Source organism: Rousettus aegyptiacus, unplaced genomic scaffold (assembly GCF_014176215.1).
Source record: "Rousettus aegyptiacus isolate mRouAeg1 unplaced genomic scaffold, mRouAeg1.p scaffold_m13_p_7, whole genome shotgun sequence".
In the NCBI taxonomy this organism is placed as follows: Eukaryota; Metazoa; Chordata; class Mammalia; order Chiroptera; family Pteropodidae; genus Rousettus; species Rousettus aegyptiacus.
The window spans coordinates 112281765-112303791 of NW_023416310.1; the positions used below are offsets into that span (position 1 = coordinate 112281765).

Below are 22027 nucleotides of genomic sequence, written 5' to 3' on the forward strand. Positions count from 1 at the left end.
GCCCATATGCACGTTACAAACCGTTTTAAGCCGTTAGTGTTTAGGGCAGTTTGTTACGCAGCAACATTTAACTGAAACTGGCTTGCTGGGGGAACTGCCCATCTGGCTGAGCCACAATGGCTGAGACACAGTTGCAATGAGGGACACCCCAAATGGGAACATTTATTCGCCTCCGTATGTGTGCTTGCTGACCCACTCCCTCCTGTTACCATCTCTGTATGGGGAATACCAGCGTTTATTCCTTTAAATGAGATTTGTCTTTTAAAACGCCCCTCCCGGGTGGCGTTTCCTGCCCTTTAGACTGTGAGAAGACAGGTGAAGACCCGGAACGTTCAGTTACAGTACCTGTTGGCACTGGGGCCTGACGTGTGACCCCGACTGCCCGGGTTTTGGACGGACTCCTCCAGGCCCACTGCACAAAGTGCCCGCTCCAGCCTGACACGGCCGCCCATCCTACCTTCGCCCCGGTGACCGTTAGCTCTTGCTGTCATGCGGGGAGTATCCATCTGAACTGGGGGCTCTAGGACTTTCAGTCGTGCCCTGCATCCCTTCTTTTAATCTCATTTAGCCTTGGCTCCGCCGCTCCCAAGGACCCTTAGGTCCCCGCCGGTGCCCGCTGCCCCACCAGAGCCGCGCTATGGAAAGCGAAGCCCCGCCTCCTCGTGGCACTTCCGGGGCGGTGCTGAAAGGGGCAGCTGCGCGCGCAGCCTGCCGGGTCCTGGGTCCTGTGCGTCCTTATCCCGCACGGACACGCGCGCGGCCGTCGGCGCGACCGGAAACAGCAGGTGGGTGAAGCCAGCCGCGGGCTGTGGACTGTGGCGGACGGGGACCGGGGATCTGGGACCCGCAGGCCGGGCTCCGCGCTTTGGCTGGCGCTGGAGGCGCTGCAGTTTGCACTCAGCGATAGGGACGACCCACCTGCAAGGTTGGGAACATTTTTCCTCGACACTGGAGGGTAACAATTAAAACGTGTTGGGTGCCAGCTGTGTGCGCTCCCACAAGGAGCTGAGAATACCGAATAAAACGTACACACGACGGTCAGGAAACTCTGGGTTAAGTGACGCAACTGTCAGAGGTGGCAAAATAACACGATAATGTTTTCTGAAGGAGCGGGGCCTGCCCAGGTAGATAGGTGGGATTGTTTTTTTGCTTTCTGTTGAGTGAGGAAGCAGCATGTTTGGCAGTGGCAAGTAGTGGTAGTGAAATGTGCCCTAGGACATGGAAATAAGATTGTCCTCTGAGGGCAGTCTATAAAATTTATCGTTACAAGATGAGAGTAGAGATATGCAAAGTTCGTTTAAACAGAATTTTACCAGGGCTTCAAGACTTGACTGTATCCTGACAATGAAACAGAGACTGTCATTCAGCTGGGGGTCCGATCTGTCTCTAAAGCATGGAATCACGGAGAGGTGCACCTGTCTGGGATGAATCCAAGCCTCCTCCAGGAGAGAGGATGCTCTGGTATCAACAGCAGGATCTCTCCAGAGCCTAGGAGTTGAGGTTTCCTTAGGGCTCATCCCATCAGACATTGAAATTATATAACTCAGTCATTTCATTTGGGTTCTGTATTCACCAAGCAAACTTAGGATAAGTTGGATAGGCTGATCTGAAAAGCCAGTTAAGAGCCTGCAGTTCTTTGTAAGCTGATAAATTGGCATTCAGATTTTTTTCAGACATCCCTTTGTTTCCACTTTTTCTCACATTGCGATTCTTCTTATCCTTCAGGGCTCAATTGAAATGTTACATCCTCACAGGCCTATTTGTTTATGTGTTCAGGTGCCTAGAACAGTTTGGCACAGAGTGGGCACTCAAGCTAACTCCTTCAGCTCTCTCAATCTTTGCTCTTTTTTAGGGAAACCTAGCCTGACAACCCTATTTAAAACTGCAGCCTAGTTCCTCTTACATATCCATTTCCAATCCTCCTTTCTAAGCTCTACTTTTTCTTTTTCCTATAGCCCTTATCACCTTTATTTGGTTCATCAATGAATCCCCTGTGCCAAGAACAATGCCTGTTGTGTAGTAGATTCAAGATTTGTCAAATTAATAACCTTTGTTGTGTTTCAGTCACACTGTATACACAATGCCTGGATGAATAGAGATGCTTTCAGCACTATTAATGAGTTGAATCAATTCTGGAACCCTAAAAAGATCGCATTTTTGAGCAAAGTCAATATCTTGCACTATCATTAATTTATTAAGGTAAATGCCACTTCGATGTATCTTGTTAGGAATCTTAATGTGTTGTTTCCTATTAAGCTTCTGAAGGGAATATGTGCCATATGACAGCAACAGTGAGAAAAGAGATGGAAAGGCAGGAACTCTGTAACAGTTAATGTGATAGAGCACTGCATATTTGCCAGGCATGAGTGCTTAATGCATGTCAATCCATTTAATTCTCTCAACCATTCTATGAGGTAGGAACATTTTACAAATGAGCCAGTTGAAGCAACTAGAGGTTAAACTACGTGCCTAAAGTTATTCAGTTAGTAAGTGGCAGAGCCAGGATTAAAACTTAAACTCTATAAATGACTATAGTTAACAATCTTGTGTTGCATATTTGAAAGTTGCTGAGGGTAAATCTTAAAAGATATCAGCAGACGAAAAAAAATGTATAATATTGATTTGTATTAATAAAACTTATCATTATAATCATTTTCCAGTATATATATACATCAAGTCATTATGTTGCACACTTTTAACTAGTACAATGTTATATATCAGTTATATCTCAACAGAAGAAGGGGGACCTTAAGCTCTTAACTGCTTTGCTATCTGCCCATACTGCATATTCAGACAAGAATCAGAATCTTAACTTTAGGGAAGGGTGTGTCACAAGGTCTTCGAGAATCTCCAAATCCACAGATGCCATTCAGCATATTAGCATCCACCATACCAGTTCATTACTGTGTCTCCCTTAGATAACAATGAAGAGGATCCAATCTATCTAGGCACCCTCCCTCCCTACCCGAACTCTAGGTGTCACCAGTACCACTTTGTCCCGGACCTGCCTTCACCAATGCTGCTCTGGTTTCCTCTCCTGATTCCTACCAGGATCTAAGCATGCTCAGTTCCTTGCATTTTAAATCCTCGAACCCTCATTTCCTTCTGTTGTCCCTACCTTTTCCACTTTGCAACTAGAATATACTCATTATCACCATTTTCCTCAATACATATGGCTCTTCCTAAGATCACTAATAATCTTGATCCTATCAACTCAAATCGATCATTTTCAACCTCATCTTATTTGCATTTGGTATTGTTAAACTTGTCTCTTTGAAGTTTAATATCATCTTTTAAAATCTCTTCCTTTTCTTCTATTCTCAGTTTCCTCTGGGAGCTCTCCCTCCTTCCTCTGCCTATCCCTTAAAGGTTTCTGCTCTTTGGGGTTCTAAGGCTCTCATGTTCTCACTGAACCTCTCTGGATAATCTAGTCTCCATGGCCTCAGTTACCATCTGTTTAGCTCTGTGCCATTGCTGCTGGATAACCATAGACTCAAGTTCAATACAGTCAAAAGGAACTAATTATCTTCACCCCATATCGCCTCTTCCTATGAAATGTCTTAGGAAATGTCACCTCTTTCCACCCATTTGTCAGGTCGGAAATCAGTCCATGTTAATAAAATAACTAATATATTGTGTACTTTCTATGAGTCAGGCACTCTTACAAGCACTTTATACGCATTAACTCACTTAATCCTGGTATGAGACTTGTCATTACACAAACATTACAGATAAGGTATCTGAGGCACAGAAAAGTCAACTCTTCTGCCTTACGTCAGTCACTCAGGCGGTAAGAGACAGAGTTGGGATTTGAATGCAGGCACTCTGGCTTGAGTTTGTAATCATCATACCATAAAGGACATGACCTTTGACCCCTCCCGCCCTTATTCAACCAGTCACCAAGTTTATACACTCCGTGCTTCAATCTCTAGGTGATGTCTCTGAAGTATAAAACTGACCTCACTTCCTTAAAACTCTTCAGCACACCTCCTCCTTGGCCCTCAGTTAAAGTTATATGTTTAACATGGATTTTCTGACCTCTACTTCTACCACCTTCTCTCTTGAAACTCCCTATTCTTGCATTTTTATGTATTGGCTACTGGAATCAAATTCTTTGTTTTTTTCCCTCCCAAGTTGTTTCACTTCGTTGGCTTCAATGTCACTTTTACTAATGAGGTTAGATGGTCCTTTAATGTACTCAACCTATCACAGCACTTATGACATTATTTTAATTACCTTCCTTGTTTGCTTTTTAGTGTCTGCCTCTAGATTGTGAGTTCCTTGAAGGCAAGGACCGGTCTGCAACCTTAATGTCTGCCTGCTGCCACGGTTCAGGCCCTTACTACCTCTAGTTGGACAACTGCGTTGGTCTTTTAACTGGTCTCCCTGCCTCGTCCTTGCACCGGTGTTCTTTAATCTGAGCTCAACACTGCTGGCAGCAGCAGTTGTTTAATGGCTGACTTAACACCTGCCTGCTTAAAACATCTCAGTACATTCCAGCTGCTTTTAGCAAAAGTCTCAATTTCTTAGAATCAGTGAATCCATCTCCTCCCTTTCTCTAGTCCCTCAATGCCTTGTGCTTAGTTGGCACTACATAAATATTTGAGTGAGGGACTGTATCAAAGTCAAACAGGAAAAAAAAAAAGACAATGCAAAGAAGTGCAATCTGGCTGCAGAGGCATCTGAGGGCAGCGGTGCCAGGCTTCGGGGTGGCAGGGAGAAGAGTAGTGCAGCTGTCCCTGAGGAGGGAGCCCCAAAACATACCTAACTGTACTCGATGACTGTGTTTACACATACCTGGGATGTGCGACTCTCATCCACTTAGTAAGTGCCATCAGATCCCGAGACCCAGTTTAAGTATTCCTATAAAGCTCTCCTGACCTTTCCAGACAGAATATAAATTAGATCCACTTTTCTGTAGTGTGATTTATCAAACTATATCAAGAGTGATAAAACTGTGAAACCTTTTTACCTAGGAATTGTGCTTCTAAGACAAAAGAGAATTTGGCCTAGTTATGGATTTTGGCAACCCATTCTATTCCAATTCCTTAACTTAAAGGAAAATTATGATCATCTTAAAAAATACAATTGAAATAGAATGGTTTATTTATGACCATAACTAGTCAAAATACTTCATTAATGTAGCTAATATTTTCGGCATTTTGCCACCTAATATTCATCAGCACTGCTACCAAATAATGTGTAAAGTGTCCAAATATAATAAAATTGTTCCTAGCCTTTCCATAAAGCCTACTGACTGCCTCTTCCCCTGACCTCAGGGAGTCCATCCTAATTTAATATTGATCTAAATAAACCACTTATGCTGCCACTAAATCATATACCTCAAAGTCAAATAGGAATTATTTAAAAAGTATTACAAGGGCATAAGTAAAGCTTTCCATGGAGATATTCATGAATACACTGTTGGTAACAAAAACTAGAAACAACTACAATGACAGGTTAAGAGACCGAATAAACTGTGGTATGTCTGACAGTGGCATATTACACAACATTAAAAATGATGTGGATTTGATGCTGAATGAAATAACAGAAACTGTATGTGTTGACACACAGAAAAAAGTACATAGACACAAAATTGTTTATTGTGATTCTTTCCAGGTGATAGACTTTTATTTTGCCCTTTTTGCTTATCTGTATTTTCTCATTTTTCTCAATGAACATGTAGTACCTGTGAATTCAAAATAATTGTTTTGGCTTTGAGACATATTACATAACGTATTCTTAGGTTTATTGTTTGAAAAATTTGTGCCTTATTCTATTTCAACTGAAATTATCTGAGGTTTGTCTTCATTTACTTCAAGTATTCTGTTAAATTGTTAAAGAGAAGAACAACAACTGTCCTGGATACAAGAGAATTAGATAAGTTTGGATTAAATGATCAAGAATTTATCATTAGATAATAAAGTTTAGTTTTCCTTTTCTCAATCAATTTGCTTGTCTTCCATTTTCAAAGCATGCTGATCCCACTGTTGAGGAAGAATTGCTTCCAGTTACTTTGTAACCTCAAAGTCCCAGCAGCTGGCTTTAAAAATACAGTAAAAGGTGCACTCATTTTACAGTCAATTTCCAATGATGTTTACCAGAATCTAGCTGTAGAAGACTGGATCCATGACCATATGACTCTAGACAGCAAGCCAGTTCTGTTCTTTTGGAGAAATTCTCCCTCTGTTGTAATTGGTCGGCATCAGAACCCTTGGCAGGAGTGTAACCTGAATCTGATGAGAGAAGAAGATGTAAAACTGGCTCGGAGAAGAAGTGGAGGAGGAACAGTCTACCATGATATGGGTAATATCAATTTGACTTTTTTTACAACCAAAAAAAAGTACAATCGGATGGAAAATCTCAAATTAATTGTGAGAGCTCTGAATGCTGTCCAACCCCAGCTGGATGTGCAGCCCACCAAAAGATTTGACCTTCTTCTTGATGGACAGTTTAAAATCTCAGGAACAGCTTCTAAGATTGGCCGGATGACTGCTTATCACCATTGCACTTTGTTATGTAGTACTGATGGGACCCTCTTGTCGTCTTTGCTGAAGAGCCCTTACCAAGGGATCAGGAGCAATGCCACTGCCAGCATACCTTCCTTGGTAAGAAATCTTTTGGAAAAAGATCCCACTCTGTCCTGTGAAGTGCTGATGAATGCTATTGCTGTAGAGTATGCTGCTTATTATCAGACCGATAATCACATCATCCTAATAAACCCAAAAGACGAGACACAATTCCCTGGAATAAATAGCAAAGCTAAAGAACTACAAACCTGGGAGTGGATCTATGGTAAAACTCCAAAGTTCAGTGTAAATACTTCCTTCAATGTGTCACATGGACAGTCACACCTGGAAATAAAAGTGTTCCTAGACATAAAGAATGGAAGAATTGAAATCTGTAACATTGAAGCACCTGATCATTGGCTGCCACTGGAAATACGTGACAAATTAAATTCGAGTTTTATTGGCAGTAAGTTCTGCCCGGCTGAAATGACTATGCTAACAAATATATTACAAAGAACATGTGTAGAAGACGGTGAACTACAGAGTAAATGGAATATTCTCTGTGAAAAAATTAAGGGAATAATGTGATTTCAAGTAGATTTCTTAATATTGACAAGTTGCACTGAAAAAAAAATTAAAAATTTTCAATGTACATTGTATGTCTCTCAAAATAAAAAAGGCCTAGACTCTCTCAGTAACTAATTCCCATTTGAAAGCATCTCTCACCTTTCCTTGTCCGTATTTGCTATTGACTTCTACCATGCTCTGTCTCTTCCTGCACTGATTTTAATACCTGGCACTGTTGCCATCTTGAGAATGTATGTGTACCATAGAGGACACTCTAAACTCAAGAGTTCGTTCTTTCTGTTACCTCTGTGAAATATAACTCAGGCTTCTCACCACCTATGATACCTTAAACTCTGGAAATTCACTTTTTTAGTCATTTTCTTATCCTTCCATACTCTCCCCCTAAATCAAGCCTATTGTGCTATTTCCAAGCCCTTGACTCTTCCCTGATCTCTCGCTTCATCTCCCTTCCTATCCAGCAGGAATTATTTTAAGTCTACTATCCTTTCTTACCTGCATTCTTGACCTACCACGGCCACCTTTTTGTTTCATTTCAACAACTGTTTTTTTTTTTTTTTTTAATTCCTGTGCTCAGATGGCAAACAATGCTGGAAGAAAAGTCACTTAATCACGCAGATAAACTCAATTTCAAATTTACAATTGTCAGCTTATATTTCTTCTTTCTGTTGGTGTCAAATTCAACTCGTATCTGTGAACTCCATCTCATTCATGAAAGGCCTTATCCTAAATGTTCCGGTCTTAAGTTTGGAAGTCCACTACTCATAATCTTGTCACAAACCGTGACTCAGAATTTCAGAGCAAAAGCCTTCAGAAATGAGCTCCTTTAGCCCATGTTCCCTAGTTCAAAATTTCTCATTTTGTTCAGTCTCAAAGAAATACCTCCTTTTCCTGAAAGCCAGCCTAATTGTACCTGAGTTTTGCTCTCTAGCCTGTTTGGGCCTTATGTTGTCCAATACTGCATTTTCTCTCTCTCAACTCTCACTGGATCCCCACTGCAATTAATGAATGTGCTCATATCTCCCCTTTCCCAAAAACTCTCCTGCTCAAGGTTTTATTACTTCTCCATCTCTTCATTGCCAGACTTCTTCAAAGAGTAACATCACCTCCACCTATTTCCTGTCTCCAGTTCAATCGCATACCTTTCTCTTATGCCCACAGTATTCACTATGTGTTTATGGACTATCAGATACTTTGCTAGTTGATGTTCCTGGTGAGTGAGAGATGTGGCCACTGATCTCAGGAATTGATAGTTTAGTATAGTGGCTTTCAAGCTTTTTTAAAACTAGAGTAAAATGCATATTTTATATTGTGCACTAGCACACACATACATTACCTATACCTAACAAGTTTTATAATACAGTGCTTATCCTTATCTGATACTTTATATTCAACTTAATTTCATTTTTTAAAAATTGATTTTATGACCTATTAATAGGTCAAGACCTGAGTTTTAAAAACTCAAGCCTAGTAGGGAAAGTAGACAGACAAATCAGTAAATAATTACAAAATGAGCAGAGTAGGAAAGTCTACATAGTTATAACAGACAATAATGGGGGCTACCTACTTAGAGCTATCAAGGAGAAGACTTTGGAACTGAGATCTGAAAAAGGAGAAGAAAGCTGCCACACAGAGTGAAGAGTATTCCAGATCTTATCAGTTATCTATTACTACAAAACAAACCACTCCAAAACTTGGTGACTTAAAACAACCAACATCTATCACCACCTACCCTGCCCTCCAGCAGCACCTGTGTGGTACTCAAGGTTCAAAGTAGTCACTCTTATAGATTGGATTACTCTATCCTGCAGAGAGGCTAGGCCAAGTGAAGGCAGTCTCCTTGGACATGTGGGACCCTGGAAATTAATAGAGGAAGTACAACAAATACTTAGAGAGTTAGGAATGAGACAAGTCGTCTATACTCCTGTCTTTGAAGGCCCTGATTGAGCCACAGTCACTGCAGGAATAAAAGCCAAGACACCAGCCCATCCCCAGCACCACATGTGGGACACTGGTATCCATGCTGAGCCTTTTCCTGGGTCAAGCCATTTATGATGTCGGGCAGTCCATTACTGATCTGGGGGAAACTGAAATCCTAGGAATGAGTACAGACTATGGGAAAGACCCAAGACAGAAAACTCGAGAAGCCAAAAGGTTATCCCAATTGTGGATAAAGGGATTATACCCAGTAGAAGTAACCGGGAAGTAAATGTGGTTTGGCTCTACTGCTGTTGGGACGCCACAATCCAATGCTGTTTTGGTCAGCCTAGAAACACCTTAAATCCTGAGCAACAGTTCAGACCTGCTCCCACCACTGCAGGCTCTACCACCTCTATTACCCCACCTGCTCCAGCAGGGGCCTCAGAAATACAGTCCTATTTGGGGTGGACTCCCACGCCCTGGGTATAGGATGCAGGCCAAGATCGCCTCCAGATGAGGGCTGTTAGAGGTGATCAGAGGCCCCCAAGTTGAGCTTGCCATTCACTGATCCCCCAGAAATAAAAAGTGATGGCTCTGGAGCCAAATTCACTCTGATACATGGTAACCCTCAGAAGTTTTCTGGCCCCCTCAGCAAATGGTTATGGTCAGGAAGGTCCCTTTGACACTGCATACTGGGCATTCTCCCTCATGAGAATATGTTGCTATCTCTCCAGTGCCAGAGAACATTTGGCATGGATGTCCTACAAGGACAAACTCTGCAAACCTCTATTGGTAAATTCTGCATCTGGGTTACAGTAATCAAACCAATGCTGACGGAAAACACGGACTGTGAACCAGTAAACCTACCACTCCCTGTGACAGTGGTAACTGTCAAACATTATACATTGCCAGGGTGGGGATTAAGGAAACAAGAAAACTATCTGAGACCTGCACCCAGTGGGTACTGTACTTCAGCCCACAGTGCTTTCAACAGCCCAGTATGAGCTCCAAGTCAGGGTTCTAAACATGGCTTGATTTGTGTGGACCCCGCATCTGGCTTAATCCAAGTTTTCCCTTGTGTGCAAACCAGTCTGCAAACCAGACTACAATCAAATTAGGGGATTAGAGAAGCTAACTACCATAACCTTTGTACTGTGTCACCCTAATCACTGTCCATTCGATAATGGGCAGTGATCAAGGTGTCACAGTACAAAGGTCATGATATTCAAGACTGTCCATTCGATAATGGACAGTGAACGGGGTATCACGGTACAAAGGTCATGATATGCAAGACTGGGCAAAAGAACATGACACCAAGTGAAGTCTCCATCTCCCCTATAATCCACAGGCAGCAGGGTTGGTAGACAGAAGAATGGAATATCAAAGCTGCAGATGAAATTACTAACAGGTAAAAACCACCTTGGGTGGACTAAAGTGCTGTCCAGGGCTTTAATTAATTTGAATGATCAACCTATAGGGCCTGTTGCCCATATGCCAGACTGGGGACCCCTGAGTTGAAGTGTGGGGAAAAAACTTTATAGAGAATGCCTTCAATTAGTATGGTCATGAAAAAGAACAAAGAAATAGGATGGTATCTGGATGGAGATGTGTGTACTAGCAGGAACAATGCAGTAGAGAGAGAGATTGCTCAAAGGACCAAGTCCTTGGTGAGGCTAGAGCAGGTAAGGTCAAGTTCACCTGCTGAAAATGTGACTATCTTCCTTACAAATGAGAACTAATAACCTTGTTTCTACATGTTACAAATTTGAACACATAAGTTTTTAACTAATGGTTTTAATCGTTTAAAATTTTTAAATAATAGTCAAATCATTTGCTCATTCCTTGGTGATTCCTAGGTTTTGTGTTATGCTTAAGTATGTTTAGTTGGGTTTTTTGGTTAAGAATTTGGATTTTTCATTTAATTAGCACTTTAGAATAATTTCTCTAGGTGGAGTAAGGTAGAGATATAATGTTATTTTTTCCCCATTTATTGAACAGTCTACTCTTCCCCACTAATTTAAAAGACACCTTTATTATATACTAAGTACCCATAGATATAGTCACTTTCTCAGATGTGTTTCCAGGCTCCTTATTCTAACACACTGATATATTTGTCCATTCTTATGCCCATACATTTAAAAAATTATTGTTAAGTCTCATTAGTCTCTTTTGTCATCTAATTTATAAACTAACATAGGGAAAAATGACATCTTATTAAGCCTTCCCATTCAGGAATATAATTTGTCTTTCCAGTTACATCTAGTTTTCTTTACATCCTTCCATAAAGTTTATCTTCTTTTATATAGTTTTTGCACATTTGATATATTTAATAGGTGGTCTAATTGGATCTGGGGATAGAACTTCAAATATCCAGAATAATGAATGGTAAGCCTGTAGGCTCTCTTCCTTAAATATCATTATCTCTAAAGCAGGACTTCCATGAGAAACGAATAAAAGTTAATTTCACAGAGTTGTGGATTGCCAATTCTCTAGTAACAGATCCGTATATTCTAGAAATGAGAGTTATTTTAACATGAAAGTAATGAGGTCTGATATGTGTTCTCACCTGAATGAAAAACCACTCTACTTCCACTTAATGATGGGTACCTGGCAAAATAAGCTAGCATTCCTTGCAGAAAGTAACTTTTGATCAGGTCCAATACTTGTCCAAGTACTCTCCTGCGATGGGACCCTTAGTTTCCATAGAATGAAGTCTGGCAAAACTGGCTGGAGTGTTTTCAGGTTCAGCATTATCAGCACCTGAACCTGCAAGCATCAAAGGAAAACAGAAACTTTTCTGGAAGCCCTTTTTGGTCTTTATACCAACTGAACCATGTACCTGCTGGCCCACAAAGGCAAAACATAAACCTGGTGTCTAAGCCCACCCAGGACTACTCTGCTCAACCCTATAACCATGGCCTCCCTCCATGGCCCCCATGCTAATCTTAAATTTAATCTTCAGTCTTCTCCAGATTTGATGTTTCTATGTGCACTCTCCAATACCAGTACGTCCATTTTCCTCTGTAGATTCTGGTTTAGCTTATTCTTTAAGCTTCTGAACTGCCTTGCCCACTGCCTCCACCTGTATCCCCTTCTCCCAGCCTATCTCCCTGAAACTAGTCTTTGTCCCCAACCAGGCAACTGGCATCTATTGGAGGAGCTTACCCAGCACAGTTGATTCTAAGCTGCAGAGCTTTACAAATGTGCCAGCCAAGGCTGAATGAGCTGCATAATGTACCTGGAAAACTAAACAGGTTGGTGTGCCTTTATGTAGTTAGAGAATAGTGGGTAACTGAAATCTTGTGAATGTCTGCCAAAGACACTTAATTGTAACAAAATTAATACTGTACTTTTTTTCTGGTTATTAGACTGAGTCCATGTGTCTCTTAAGAATAATCTATGATTTTTCCTCCTGGACTCTAAATTCTTAGGGGTGATATCAGCATCCAATTCATCTTTATAATAGGTGCTCATTATCTTTTTATTCACTCTCCAACAGACAAATGAGAGAAAAGCTTGTAAAATGTTTAAATTAACCGTATAACTTGAAACACTGTAAATCTACTGAGTAATGTTTTTACAAAAATATTTAGGATTGGTCACATAACTGAACAATGGATCCATAAATTAGTAGAAATGTACAATTTTATTGTTTAATTCACATAATAGAAAAATCATCTCTCCAAAGGAAAAAAAAAATCCAATATTCACTTAAAATAGAAATCTACACTGTAAATTAAGCTACTACCCATCATAATTTTTTTGTGTGCTTGTTATGAAAAATATCCACTGTTGTTTCATGGCATGGTCTTAGATCGAAATCACAATATCCAAGTGAAAAACGATTCTAAGAAGAGAAGAAAAGAGTTTCTTTAACAAAAATGACCAAAGCCATTTTGTTAAAATAATACAAAAAGTGTGCTACCCATTCATAAGGCTACATCGTACCTGCGATTTCTTAAAATAATCCAATCCCCTTCCAATTTTAATTATCCATCCATTGTTGAACCTATTGAAATTAGTAAATAGTATGATATTACAGACATTTACATTAGACGATGATCAAAGCTGTAGGGTGTAAAGTGTTAGCATATCTCCCCTAACAGAGAAAATCACTTCCTCCAGGGGAATGAGTTGAACCAAACCTGGAGGGAATCATGGGCTGTGTCTACAATGAAACAAAACGTCCACACAAACCATCGGTTGATTTGATTAGCTGATAAAACAGTTTAACAATTACAATTAAACCTTACTCTAGAATTTCAGCTTGCTGATACTTTCCTATTCTGTTAATGAGTGGTTTCAAAGTATACTCAAGCAGACTGGGCTGGTATTTCAGGGGAACGTAAGCAGGAAGGGCTAAGGGTCCTGACCTCTGCTTCAACCACAGCTGTAGCATCGTCATCTGTTTTGCATTTAGTTTGTGCTTAAGTTTTCATTAAAACCAAAAGTGCCATCGCTATAAACATGTAAATGCTACTGTGCTAAACAGAGGGGATGTACCACTAAAATTGCATATACCATTTCATTACAGACACGACATACTGTCATGCCTACTAGAATGGTTCATAAACCATAAGAAGTAAAGCCACATTAAATACATATCATTACCAAAAGAGGAAATTCTCCCAATACCATAACACAGTATGTAGAGCTGAATAGAAAAGTACAAAAACTACTTCTCCTCACAACACAGAACATGTACATTTCATTCCATTAGGAAATATAAAACCTACAGGGTAAAAAAGCCAGATTTTCTTTTCCTCAGAAGTGAAAAGATACTAAAATTGAATTTTATTTAAAACTTTAATACTTAAATTGAATATATACCATTATATAAAACTTAAATAAAAGTATTTTTCAACTGCATAAAAATTAAAATGTCACTATACACTAACCTGATTTCTCTGTCATGTATTGAAGAAGAGTATTCTAATTCCAACAGCACTCCATGACTCTTAAGTGACTCTTTTATTTCTTTCAGGCCACTAATTTGCTGCTCTTTCCCACCACCCTATAAATAGGAAAAATACATTTTTCTGCCTCAGTTAATATTTTAAATTATCCCTGAGCTATGCAATGTGCATCATAGGTGAATTAAAATGGAAAGAGTCTATATGAGTTTCAATATCTAGTATCTCAGAGAAGCAACCAAAGAATATGAAGTAGTTTATGAGCAATTGTTTTTATCAAAATAATTGTTTTTTCCTAATGTAGACATAATACAACTCTGTCCTATCTCCTAAGATGTACTTTGGTAATGCTGTCTAGTTATTCAGATGGGACTGTCTTCTTAAATTAACTCGAGAAATCTGAGTTATTTATAAGCATTCCAATGTAAGTCCGATTCAAGAGAGACACTCACTATCACACTATAATCTCCCAGAAAGCCAATGTAATCAGTCACGAAAAACAGATATAATCAATAAAAAAGAGACAAAACTGTCAATAACACAGACAGTGTGATCATGATCGTCTCCTATAACATCCGAGACAATAACCTGACGAACTATTTGAATAAGAGAGTTTAGCCAAGTGGCCAAATGCAAGGTAAAGATACTAAAATCAACAGCATCTTCTGCAGGTGTTTATGCCCACCGTTAGATAAGTTTGCCCAAATGCAATACTCCCAGCTGAAGAATTTCGGCCAGGGCCTGAACTACATCTTGTAACCGAATAAAGTGAATGAAGTGAAGAAAGAGTAAACGCCTTTAGATACCTACTTCATCCAGGGAAGTGAGAAGATGAATGGTTTTTACTTTACAAGGTCTCTTAATAAGCATCTCACAAAATCGAAGAAAGTTATACAGCTGAAAGACATGAGGATGGGTTACTAGTAACTCATACGTTTTAAATGACATTTCATCACACTGATACATTTCACTTACCTGATGAATATATCTAATATAAGGATCTTCTATCCAAACTTCTGTAACTGTTTCACTAAGGTATTCCTGAAAAAGCGACTCATAACTGAAACCTGTGGCATTCTCGTCTATTTTAATTTGCTTGTGATATTTCCCATCTGCAAAATACAAGTTTCAATAATAAGACCAATGACTACTTATCTTCCTTTTATACATATTACATTTATATATAGGGATTAATCAGGATGAGATACAAGTTAATTTTTTTACTCCTCCACTCAGGAAACATTTTTGAATGCCTACTGTATACCAGGCACACTGTGAGATACTACACATACACAGGGAAATAAGGCAAACCATTCTGTGAGAGGTTTCTGCATTTATAGAGGCCAGGGATGTGGCAAAGTGCAGAGATTTCTGGGAGCAGATTTTGAGGTGATTCCTATAAACCAGGCAGTTTATTCCAGAGAGAACTGTATGTATAAAGATATTTGACAGTCCTGCCGCCATGAGCAGAACCACAAGCTACATACATGTAGTGTAATATGGAATTTAAATATCTTTCTTAGAACATGTAAAGACTGTTTTAAGCAAAAACTGATAGTACTACTCAAAACCCACTCCAAGGACTGGGGCGCTGCAGGGTCTGCAGGGTAGTTCCCACGTTCTTGCTCATTCAAAATTATAATTATGGAGTACATTATCAAAGACCTTTAAAGTTTTTTACAATTATGACTCCTAATGGAGTTCCTAATTGATATGCTAGTTGCACTTTTAAACTTTGTTTAAAAACCAGTAGTCTGGTCTTTGTCCCTAATATTTCCACAGATACAATGTTAGTGTTAGTGACTTTGCATCAGTTTTCAAGCCAAGCTAATGGCCACAGAGGTTAACTTAACCCAGTGTATTCAAACCACAATGGTGATGGTACTATAATATATATCAGCAGTCCCCAACCTCTTTGGCAGCACAGATCAGTGCTCCTAAAAGTATACAACACCTGATGACCTGAGGCAGAGCTGAGTCTGCTCCCAGCGCTAACGTCACCACTTCAGCTACGCCTCAGATCAGCAGGCATTAGATTCTCACAGGTGCACCAGTCCCTGCCTGGTACCTAAAGGTTGGAGACCGCCACTCCCCAAAAAAGGTTAAGAATAGCTATGTACAGGGGAGTAGAAATGCAGAGCAAATCTGTAAGCTCCAGTGGTAAATGATGCAGACCCCCGAGAGTCCCCAGGGCAGAGGCAGAAACACTGGGTGAAACAGGCTTCTTCTCAGTAGCTCATGGACATATTCTCTCAAACAGCCACTTTACCTTCTTTTTCTTGATCCAGGTATTTCTTTATGTTTTCTGCTCTATCCATGTAGCCTGTAATTTTTTTTCTGAGATTATCTTTCTTTGTATCATCTTTGGTGCCTACAAATTAAAAAATATATTCATAAGTTTCAAAACTTTTTCAATTAGTACTAGCGTTATTTCCAGCTTCTCCAGTTCTCCATGCATTTCCTGTCCCTTCTTAGCATGGTTTACTTTGGTCCTAAAATACACAAATAACAGCCTCAAATTTGGCTTGATCAGGAAAAGACTTCCACTGGTGCACTAAGCATGTAGAGCTGCTTTATTTCAAAGTGGGGACTCCAACACTGCATCTCACTGCTGGGGACACCAAATCTTGTGAGACCACAAAAGTGGCTCATTACATGTCAAACCTGAGTCTGAGTACTATTTTGTCCTAATCACCCACATGTTTAAAATCTTAACATAATCAAAAGATAGTGAATAATATCTTCCTTCCACAAAAGCAGCTTCTCTTCTAGACTTCTCCATTATAGTTTATGCTCAATCGTTTTCCCAGCCACCCCAAAAATGTAAGGTAGTTTTGAATATACATTATCGATAAATTCTTACCCCAAATCACGCTGGTTCCCTCCTTCCTTTTGTTATTGCTTATATTTTCCATAATAATTTCATTTTTTAACTCCTGGGTTTTTTTAAACATTTTATTTTGAATTAATTTTATATTCATGGAAAAGTTGCACAATGGTACAGAATCCCTTCACCCAGATTCTCCTAATGTTAACGTGTCACAGTTATCGGAGTTAGGAAAGTAACACTGATAAAACACTATCAACTTATCTACAAACTCTATTGGTATTTACCCAATTTTCCAGGATCCCACACAGCACTTAGTTAGGTCTCCTCCTTAGCCTCCTCCAATTTGTAATCATTCCTTAGTTTTGCTCTGCCTTTTATGACTTTGACCTTTAAGAAGAGTAGTGGTCAGTTACTTTGTAGAATGAATGTCTCTCATTTGGGGCTGGTGATGTTCTCTCATGATTAGATTTAGGTTATGCTTTTCTGGGTACACAATGTCGCTGTGTACAATTACTGCTGATGTTAAGGTGTTTGCTGATTTCTCCACTGAAAAATCACTATTTTCTCCTTTGTAATTATTAAGTATCTTATGGGAAGATATCCTGCTTCTCATCACTCACAAATTTTAGCATCCATCAATGGTTCCTGCCTACAACAGTTATTACCACAGTGCTTGCCACCTTCTGATTTTCTATTGCCATCATTCCTATTTATTAATTGGAATCCTACTGCAGGAAAGAGCTATCCCTTCTCCCCCACCTACTTACTTATTCAATTACTCATTTATATCAATGTGGACTCATGGGTATTTATTTTAGTCTATAGGCTGTGATCCAATACTATCGTTATTTTCTTGCTCAAATTTTATCAGCTTTGGTTTTGAGACATCCTTTAGCTGGCTCCTCCGTTCTTCTGACCTGCCCACCATATTTTTTGAGCACCTCCTTACTTTCTGGTGCAAAATGTTTTAAACTCATCTTGTATTTTCCCTGCCCCAGCCCTGGAATCAACCATTTTTCCAAAGAGCCCTTGTTCCTTTTATTAGCGAATGGCTTCCAGAAACCATATTCTGGATGCTGAGAGTGTTAACTTCTACCAAGGAAGTCCTATCACTACTACTACACCCTTGTAGTCAACACAGCTAGAAAGCATGTAGGTTTACAAATACACACATACGTAACTCAAGCAGATCTTGGTTTCAGTTCCAGATCACTGCAGTAACAAAATTACCGCAATAAAGTGACTCACACACAATTTTTCGTTTCCCAGTGCATATAAATTTACACTTACACTATACTGTAGTCTATTAAGTGCATAAAAGCTTTATGTCTACAAAGAAATGTACATACCTTAATCTAAAATATACTTTATTGCTAAAAAAATGCTAACCATCATCTGAGCCTTCAGCGAGTCAATCTTTTTGCTGGTGGAGGGTCTTGTAAAGAAATGCAATATCCACCTTGGAATACTAGGTGCTGTAGGCGTTTAAAAAAGAAAGAAAAGAAAAGAAACGCAATATCTGCAAAGTATAATAACGCAAAGCACAATAAAATGAGATGTGCCCGTATGGATTTCTGTGTCTATCCATCTGCATGTATTAAAAACCACCAGATTGTGCTAATATAATACCACAAGGCTCATTCTAGCCCTCCTTTCCTTATTTGTAACTTCCTTTATTATCCACAATACATTTACTGGCTTTTTCAAGCCTAGCATAAACATAAAGTAGTTCAGAAATCCTAACTATGAGGAAAATATTTACCAACTAAAATACAATGTTTGTAACTTTGATTTCATTTTGAACCTTACAAAATACAGTCAAAATACTATTTTCCAAAGATACTTAGGTTTCCTAGTTTCTTCCCCCTTCCTTATGTATTACTTTGTCCTTTGTAAGTTTCACTTAACAATGTATCTTGGAATCACTCTATATCACTTCATAGAGATCTTACTCATTCTTTTTTTATATAGCAGTATAGTATTCTGCTATACACATATGCAAGTTTACTCAACAACTCCTAGCCAGGGACATTTAGGTCGGTTCCAACATTTTATTGACACCAATATAATTACTGAAATAATTCCCTTTCGGGTCTTTCTACTGTGCATACTGGTATTGTTTAGATCCCTATTTTCTCATGCCTAAACTACTGGAGCACAAGAAAATCTTTACGTAGCCACATATAATCCATAAATCTCTTGTGAGGAATCCTGATATAAGAACTCGTCACTCTTCTACTAGGTTGATACATGTTCCTCTAAACCCAGAAACTTTGAACTGTCCTGTCTTTTTGTCAAGATTAAGCATTTTACAGTCTCTTTACAGAGGTAGTATGAATAGTGGTTAACAGCAAAGTGTCTGTAGTCAGACTGTTTTAGTTCTAAACCTGCTATGCCACCTCTGCCTCTGTGACCTTGGCCATTTATTCAACCTCTCCATATCCTCATTTATAACATGAAGAGAGTAATAGTACCTTAGAGAGTTGTGAAGATGATTACTACACTGTCAATATCATTATCTTCTACATAATTTTTTCCCATATACTTCACTCTGGACTTCCTTTAGAAGCACAATTTATCTGACATCTCTTTTCTAAAAGTCCAGTTATTTTACTGCTGCCCGTAAATATACCCCATTCTCTCTATCTGCTACAGATGTAGTAGTCCTCTATTAATCACTATCCTTGATCTGCTGGCAGAGTTTGACAATGCAGACCCATTCTCCAAACATCATGTCTTGGTTTTCCAAGCTTGAAATCGTACAGTTATCTCTGATTCCCATTGGAACCTCACTCCCACATATGGTCATGGGCCCACATCAGTAATTCAATATCTACACAGTCCTCTCCTTTTCCTAATATTGGTGTCACCCCCTGACTCACTCAGGCCCCTTATCACTTCTCATCTTGACCCTTGCAGGAGTTCCTTAATGGATCTGCTTGGCCTCAGCCTCTTCAGGTTAATCTCTCTCCTACACTCTTGCCATATTCGCCGATTATCTGAGAAATACTTATTGAAAACTTACTACCTGCCAGGCACTGGGGATACAGCAGTTAATAAAACAGATACAGTTCTCTCCTACTATTCGAGTGAGAGGAAAGACAACAATAAAAATAATTCAGTAAAACATGTATGTTTGATTGTGATAAATGCTATTAAAGAAAGCAGGAAGGATGAAGGAGTCCTGGGGGTAGGGTTGTCATGTTACCCTGGAGGGCAGGGAAGGCCTCACAAAGGTGATGTTAGTGTGAAGACTGAAAGAAGAGAGGGAGTGTGCCACCCAACTATTTGGGAGAAAAGCATATTCTAAGAGAAATCAGGCCTGAGATGCAACTTTAATTATGTCACTCCTCTGTAAAAACTTGAAAGGGTTTCTCCTTGTCTATGGAATAAGTTAAAATCTCCTAGCAGTCAAGGTCATCCATAGTATATCCCCAGACCTCATCAACTTTAACCTTTACCTCTCATCTTTCCTCTACAGACACATGTTGAAACAAAGAGAACTATTTTTTTTTTTTTTTTGGTAAAACAGACAGAATTTGAACACTCTTAGCTGAATTTCTGATTTCGAAAATTGTACTTGTTCTTCCAAAGCTCCTATATCAAAAGTCGCCTCCACCCTTCCATCCCAAATGACCTTTAAATGTTAAAATCTTCCCTGCATTTGTCTATAGCTTGCTCCTGGCACTTATTCTCTGTGTTATGAGTTATTTGCATTTGTACCTTAACCTGCAAGATCGTGTCACTGTCTCTGTAACTTCTACAGGATCAGTGTCTGTCATTCTCCTGCTTCGGATTCTCAAGTGCCAGGATTTGAGCAGTGCTTTCTCTGACCAACACTACACACCATCACTCTTTGAGAGTCAGTTTACCGGAGTCTTCAAAGCTTTGGGTTCCAACTGTAACTCTACCAACTGTGGGGGAACTACAAAGAAAACTTTACTTTTTTTATGCTGTACAATGAGGATAACATCACCTTCTACTTTACACAGCAACTGTAAGGGTGAAATGAGATCATGTGTTTAATGGATTCTGACACAGTGTGTGGCACTCAGCACTCGTAAATCTTAAGTTACCCTGTTATCATCACCATCATCATCATCATCATCATCATCATATTGGCCCTGCTCAAGGGAGAAGCACTGAACATTGAAGAACACTCTGTGTTGCCTCAAAGCTTCTGGAGCACTTATAAAAATTCCTATGCTACAGGCCAACTGAGAGCAACAGGGTGGGGGGACCAGAGGCTCTTCTCAATCAATTTAAAACATAATTATAGGGTGTCTACTCTGTACCTGGGATTGTCCTGGTATTGAGGGTTATCTGGGTACTGCTCAACACTGAATGACTGTGTAGCATAAAGTCTCACTGTCCCAGCCCACAATACTATGCATTTCTCACACCGAATATCAGTACTTCCACTTCTTATGGAAAAAAAAACCTTTGTCTTCTACCGCTCTTTTATTTTTGTTTACTCTTAATGAAAATGTTTAAACAGAAAAGTACAGTTAATAGTGTAATGAACACCCTTACTACTCAGCATCTAGATTTAAAATTTGTTAGCATTTTGCTACCTTTGTTTCAACTTTTTTTTCTTAAACTTCAGAAATCATGACAACTCTTCCTAAAATACTTCGGTCTCCATCACTAAAAATTAAGGGCTGTTTTCGAAAAAACCATACTGCCTAACAAAGCTAATTCTTTGAATGTACCAAATCCATATTCGAACGTTGCAAATTGATCTAAAAATGTCGTTTACAATTTGTTCAAACCCAAGTCCTATCAAGACATATTACATTCGGTTATATCTCTTACCTATCTAGAATAGTAATCCCCTTTTCTTAAAGATAGAAAAGAAACCAGTCCACTTGTCCTGTAGAAAATCCAACTTTCTGTATCTGACTCCTTCCTCACAATGCACAACGATCATTAACTCTTAGTTAGACTCCGCCCGGAAACAGCAGGAACCATCTCCCTCTTCCGTAATCCTTCCTCCATGGTTCACTGCTCACCTTTTAGAACCTGTAAGAGCAGGTCGATCCCCTCCTGGTAACACACCAGAGCCGGCTGATACCGAGACTCGGAATCCAGCTCCACCGCCCGCTTTAGCACAGTGATTGCAGCTGAGCTCCCCGCATCCAGCCCCAGCCCGGATTTCGCCATAATTCTAGAGACCGCACTCCGCCACAAACCCAGCCAGAGATGGGTCTGCCTCAGTTCCGCGTAGTGATCACGTGACACCGACACGCCTGCGCTCTCTTCTCACGGCC

General features: G+C 39.6%; 2 protein-coding genes across 7 annotated transcripts; one reads left to right on the top strand and one right to left on the bottom strand.

The window, feature by feature from the left end:
- The first annotated feature begins 678 nt into the window (after window positions 1–678).
- Window positions 679–7733, top strand: LIPT1 (lipoyltransferase 1). The gene is made up of 2 exons (XM_016157298.2): window positions 679–785; window positions 5975–7733. Exon 2 carries the CDS (start codon window positions 5976–5978, stop codon window positions 7095–7097), a length of 1122 nt encoding a protein of 373 aa, XP_016012784.1. The 5' UTR covers window positions 679–785; window position 5975; the 3' UTR covers window positions 7098–7733.
- MITD1 (microtubule interacting and trafficking domain containing 1) lies at window positions 5582–21989 on the bottom strand. 6 transcript variants are annotated; one of them, XR_004951934.1, is made up of 9 exons: window positions 21770–21989; window positions 16197–16298; window positions 14903–15039; window positions 14738–14824; window positions 13913–14028; window positions 12963–13023; window positions 11581–11780; window positions 6779–6872; window positions 5582–6236 (listed from the first exon to the last, which is right to left on the bottom strand). XR_004951934.1 is itself a non-coding variant. In XM_036224343.1 (8 exons), exons 1-7 carry the CDS (start codon window positions 21918–21920, stop codon window positions 11598–11600), a joined length of 837 nt encoding a protein of 278 aa, XP_036080236.1. In that variant the 5' UTR covers window positions 21921–21989; the 3' UTR covers window positions 5582–6236; window positions 11581–11597. The 6 variants fall into 6 exon arrangements, 4 of the variants coding, with proteins under 4 accessions (XP_036080236.1, XP_036080235.1, XP_036080234.1 ...); XR_004951933.1 differs by having other exon boundaries at window positions 6779–11780; XM_036224343.1 differs by lacking the exon at window positions 6779–6872.
- Between the last annotated feature and the right edge of the window lie 38 nt (window positions 21990–22027).